Source organism: Bubalus kerabau, chromosome 6 (genome assembly GCF_029407905.1).
Source record: "Bubalus kerabau isolate K-KA32 ecotype Philippines breed swamp buffalo chromosome 6, PCC_UOA_SB_1v2, whole genome shotgun sequence".
NCBI lineage: Eukaryota > Metazoa > Chordata > Mammalia > Artiodactyla > Bovidae > Bubalus > Bubalus kerabau.
This window is the reverse complement of record NC_073629.1, coordinates 10280214-10286213: the sequence shown is the minus strand read 5'-3', so window position 1 is coordinate 10286213 and position 6000 is coordinate 10280214. Positions and strand designations below refer to the sequence as shown.

Here is a 6000-nt window from a genome sequence, read left to right as displayed (position 1 = left end):
ACAATTGGCTGGTCTACCTTAAATAATTTGCCACTTAATTCATACATTGACTCTATGCGAATCCATCTGGGGTGGGGGAGAGTGTTCCTTGGTACCTAAATGAGAACAGGGAGCACTCTTGGGATTTGGAGCTTTAGAGAAAGTTCTGGCATCCATACACCCTTTATGACCTCATACCACAGTCCCCATCAGGGAACAAGGAATGGCCTGAGTCTGATCTCGTAAAATATGCCTTTTAACTTGCCTGAAACTGGCTTCATGGCAAAGGAGAGAAGAGAGAAGACTGATACTCATTTTATACTGTCTCAGGAATGGCTGAGGGAGATCATAGTTATTTGATCAGGAGGTGTAATTTCCTCCCCTCCCAGCACTGCCTAACAGAATAGCTGGCACTTTTCAGAAGGGCACTGGGAGGGGTAACAGTGAATAGTGTCTGCCAGCCACAGAGTTCTGCCTCTGCTCAAACCTTAAAGCCACGCCAATTCCCAGAAGCTGTATATAGCAGTCTGGAAATCTGAGAATGTACTCCTCCCATTTGGTGGGTTGGTTTAACTTTCCTGCAACTCGGTGCCCTGTGAGTCTAGTTTTAGTCAAGCATCAGTGTTGAGAGGAAGGCCCTTGCATTTTCCCTCCCTCCCTTCAGAGCTGGGGTTAAGGAGAGTGGGTTGGGCAGGAAAGAATCAGGGAAGCCAGGGACAGTGTAATCAGGAACACTATTTCCAGACCTTTCTATGGGGCCTGGACATTGGACTTTTTCTAGGGGAATGAATTGGGGAGGGTCATCACTTTATAGGACACAGGGAAACAGGGCTACCTGGAGGACAGGTTCAAGGTTTTAAACAGTAGCTCTGCGTTAGTCACCCCACAATGAAGAATTCAGTATTCAGGTTGGGTACAGATGTGGTGGTTGTGTCTTTATGCTTTATATTCCCTGGGAGTAGAGGACATGTGTGTAGGAACTGGGTATCCAAAGAGAGAGTCCAGTTTAGAAACTAGAAAGAGGAAAACAGTGGGGACCAAGGTCCTAGGTTAGAGTCGGGAGTTGCCAACAGAAAGTAAACTACACCATGAAAAACCCTGGCTTCTCTCCATAGGTTTTGGTGGAGAAAAATTATTCTGCCGACCTAGATTTCTGAGGGCATATACCCCATCAGAGAGAGTCTTGCCTTAGGTAACATGGTAAGTGGGAAGATAGAGAGGGAGGGGGCTCCAGCCTCAAAGTACCAGACATTGGTGGTAATGGGAGGTGGGGGGGAGTCTATTCATCCAGCCGCACGGTCCTTCTAATGTGAGTCTCCAAGCATGGCTGAGGCCTTCTAAGCCACCAGCCTAATCTTCCCTCTCCTTCCCCCATCCTGGCTTAAGGGAGTTGTGCATCTTGGGGCCAAAGTGGGGTGAGGTGAAGGGAGGAAAACGTGGACTCCAGGTGACCTCGGGGTTAAAGAAGAGGAAGTGGAGAAGGATGCTTCTGGGGCTCCCCAGTAAGCCTGGATAACAAACATCCCTCACCCAGGAGCCACAAGAAGAGAAACCAGAGGGATGGGGAGGTGGGACTCCAAGCCGTCAGACATTGCTGATGCGTACACTAACGGCACTGCCCTCCTTCTCAGCCTGCTCCCTTAGCGACTCCTCCAACCTGAGCTTTTCAGGGTCTCCATAGCGTACAGTGCTGTCACGGAGGCCGCTTGGAGAGGCTACTTTCACCACTTGGTCAAAAAGGCTGAAGTCTGCTATGTATTTGCCATTGGCTGACAGCGAGATGGCGGGTATGAACTCATAGCCCCAAAGGATCTCCTCCGGCAGGTAGGAAGTGCGCACCTGGCAGGTGGCACTGGTGGATTCCACTGTCCCACTTAGGATCAGCACCAGCTCAAAGTCGCCCTCACCACTGCGGAGGGGGAGGTCTTTCAAGGGACTGGTCTCATCTACCACGTGGTAGAAAGTAAGGGGGAGGATGAGGAAGGGGCTGTCAGAGGCTGTATCCACTTGGAAAGTCACATTGACCTGGTTGAGGCGGATGTTCTCACCCTCCTTGGTCTGGTGGGTCTGAAGCAGTTTGCCTGTCACCTGGCAGCCAATGAGGAGGCTCTTACGCATGTTGGCCACTCGGATCATAAGGCAGGGCTTCCCATTGTGAGCGGCTACGACTGCGTGCTGGCTGAAACGGATGGTCTCCGCCCGCTTCTTGGGCCGGGCAATCTTTGCCAGGAAGGTACCTGTGATGAAGATTTCCAGGATGGTAGTGAGCACCAGCTGGGCAATAAGAAGCACGATGGCCAGTGGGCACTCCTCACTGATGTAGCGGAAGCCATAGCCAATGGTGGTCTGGGACTCAAGGGAGAAGAGGAAGGCCCCGGTGAGTGTATGCACCTGTACCACACAGGGGGTGTGGTTGGCCGGGGGGCCCAGCTCCAGCAGGTCCCCGTGGGCCACGGCTACCAGATACCACACTACACCAAAGAGGAACCAGGTGCCTGCGAAGGTGGCAGAGAAGAGCAGCAGCTTGTAGCGCCACTGCATGTCAATGAAGGTGGTCCACAGGTCCTTGAGGTAGAGGAAGCGCTTGTCAGCGATGTGCTCCATTCTCACGTTGCTGCGGCCATCTTTAGTGAGGACTCTCCTCCTCCGGATCCCTGGGCCCATTAGGGGCCGGCTTTCCGTCTGAGTGGTCTGGCTGTAATACACCTTGGCAACCGAAGTCATCTGCAGAGAGCAAGACAGCATAATGAGAGTTACTGCAGAAATCCAGCCAACTCCCAGCCACCCCCTTCCCAACGGGAAGGAAGAAGTAGTCATTTCAGTGCCACTGATCTTATTAGCAAATGTTTACTGAGCACTTGCAACATGCCAGGCCCTGTAGTGCAAGATGCTGGAAAGTCAAAAATGAATCTGACAGCTGACAGCAACCTTGTTCTCCAAGAATTCACAGCCTAGTGAGAAAGATACTTGTTCAGCAAAGCAAATAATTGCAATATAGTCTGATATTTTTAATCCTTAGGTGGGCCAGAGAAGAAAAGGTAGTAAGTTCCCAGTTCCTTGAAAGTGGCAGTGGGACTAAAGAGGGCTCTGCTGGTCTCCTTTCACCACAGAACTAGTTCTGTGAAGATCCCTAATTCTGAAATAGGATCCCTCCCTACTGTCTTGAATGACACCAGCAAGAAAGACTATCCTGTTATCCTTCCAGGTCAGTCCCCCTGAACACACATATGCCCTTAATTTCTCCATTCTCTCCCCAACCTCCACGTCAGTGCTCACTGGTGATACTAAGATACTCTTCTAGCTGAGAAGATAGCAGAAACTACCCATTCTTCCACCCCTCAAGATGTTCTCTAAGCACCCAGCCCTTTTCACTATTTATTATTATTATTGTCATTATCATCTTTTTGCATTATCTAGGTTTGGGTCTGGAGTGGTGTCAGAAAGAGCATAGACAACTGAGCAAAAGTAAACAAGCGATGGGGTAGGAAAAACATCAAACTGAAGCCTCCTGGCAGCACTGGGCCATTTTCCCAAGGACTGGGAGAGATGCCAGATTGTGGGTGGCAGAATTGTCTCGACTGAGTGAAGTAGGAGAGTTGGGGGTGTATGTTAGCTTGTGACCATGTGTGCTCAAGTTCAGATTCAGGAATGCTGTTTGTCCTGATAGTAGAAAGTGGGACAAGGCTCTGAAATAGGAGAACTCATTTAATACAAGGTGCTTGGCACCTCTGCCCAACGAATAACTTGTACTTTTCCAGCAGAGAAAGAATTATAATAAATTGAGCCCTTGGACTTGAGATCTGCCGGCCAGGCCTTCTGCGAAGGAGCAGGTGATCTCTGGGGAGTTTGTTTCTTCTTGGAGAACACAGAGAGGCTCATCACATTCTGCATTCTCAGAAGTCTGTCCCATTGCATTTTATCCTTCTGCACACTGCCCCTTAGCCTGTATTTCCATGGCCTTATTGTTAGAAAGCTCTAAATTATCTAGGTCCATTCATATATTCACCCAGTCAGTCAGTTCAGTTGCTCAGTTGTGTCCGACTCTGCGACCCCATGGACTACAGCACCACAAGCTTCCCTGTCCATTACGAACTCCTGGAGATTGCTCCAAGTCGAGTTTGAGTCAGTGATGCCATCCAACCATTTCATCCTCTGTCGTCCCCTTGTCCTCCTACTTTCAATCTTTACCAGCATCAGAGTCTCTTCCAATGAGTCAGTTCTTTGCGTCAGGTGGCCAAAGTATTGGAGCTTCACCCAAGTAGACACAAAATTGGAGATCACCAACAGACAAGAATCCAAGAATATTCAGAGACAACCAACAGCGCATTTTACACTGCCCACTTGGAACTCATCCACATGAGACTCCTCAGCCAGACATGGCTATTTTGGAGAAGGAGACCCTGTAATTCTGAAGTTTGAAAAATTTTTACTTAGGGCCCAAGTAAAGCCCCGTTCAGTACTCAGTAGTAGTAATATTAGTAAAAGGAACAATCACCACAAGACTCGCATCTGTGTGCAGTCACAGGTCACATGTTAGCATGCTGCTCATCTGACCCTCAAGCTCTTGAAAGAAGTGAAACTTCTATAGAAGATTTTGAAGAACAGGGGAATCTAAAACAGGTTCTAGAGAACAGAAGGCGTGCTAGAAAGTTGTGGATGAGTGAGCATGATTTTAATTTTCAAAAAGAAAATTTAAATGCATTTCATAAACTACAAAGAGGTAGACCATAGACAAGACTCTAGAATGGAACATTAAGATAGTGAACACTTGGGCAGGGTTGGGGAAAGGCAGTTATCAGTAGGACCCAGCATGGGGTTACTAAGAACAAGTCAAATGACGCTAACCTAATTTTCTTCTTTGACAAGGTTACTAATTTGGCACATCAGAGAAATGTAATAGAGAAAGTGCAACTAAGCAAGATTTTTTTTTTTTACAAGATCTCTCGTTATGTCCTTGGGGATAGAGACAAATGAACAAAATGCTTCTCTAATTGGGTGGCTTAAAAATAAAACATCAGTGTTACTGGTGAGTGGATCATGAGAGCCTGAAATAAGCTTTCTAATGATGTACCAGAGAGCTTTATCTTTGGTCTTGCCCTCAGTCAATGTTCTTAACACTAATTTTATTCAAAAATATAGAACACATGGCCATTGATTATGCAGATAACACAGAGCTGGGACAGATCAAAAAGAAGCCAGATGAGTGGGCCAAATATAACAAAAAGGATAAACATAGGATTACATATTTGGGTCCAAAAATTACCTGAGCAAGTTCTGCAATTGGAAAGATGTGATTTCATAAGCAGAACCATGAAAACAAATGTAAGCATTTTAGCAGAAAGTAATCCAATGTGAGTTACTTACGTGTTTTGACTGCCAAAAAGGCAGTGCAATTGTAAGTTCCTTGAGTTGAACTAAAGTATCTAAGGATTCAGCTGAGTCTGAACCTCTGTTCATCTCACATCTGCAGTATTGAGTCTCAAGGAACAATCAGGACATGAGGGTCTTCAGAACCAAATCATGTGAGAAGTGGCTGAAGGTAATGGAGAAGTTTACTTGGGAGAAGAGGCAGTCTGAGGGATATGAAGGCTATGTGAGAATATTTGGTTTGAATGCACTGCCATGTGAACAGAATTTTGAGCTCCAAGGGGAACAACCAGGACCACTGAGTTTAAACCATCAAGAAAAAGATAAACTGCCAAGAAAAGGATTACAGATTGATATGAAGAACATTGTAACAAATGTAGAAAGAGCATCTCAAAAGGTAGAGAGTACCCTGTCCCTGGAAGTGTTCAACGCCAGGTAGGATGAGAACTTTACAGAGATTCTATAGAGGAGATTAGAGCTTTGGATGGGAGGTTTAAAGACTGTCTTTAAGTTTCTGACTGCATTCATAGAAGATCAAGATGCCTGCCTCCTCCCTGTCTGTATCGCCTCACTTTATACCATGACATCCAGGGATCCTACACTGAAGTCCTAGCTTTGCTTGTGCTGAGGAGAGACCCTGTATAATCTGGGGAA

General features: G+C 46.8%; 1 protein-coding gene across 1 annotated transcript in view; it reads right to left on the bottom strand.

Annotated features, from left to right (window-relative positions):
- Positions 1 to 1563: 1563 nt before the first annotated feature.
- The window catches only part of KCNJ10 (potassium inwardly rectifying channel subfamily J member 10), a 33686-nt gene continuing 29249 nt past the window's right edge, over positions 1564 to 6000 (bottom strand). The window contains exon 2 of the mRNA XM_055583878.1: positions 1564 to 2703. Within this exon, the coding sequence (XP_055439853.1) occupies positions 1564 to 2703 (1140 nt within the window). The remainder of the gene's footprint in view (positions 2704 to 6000) is intronic.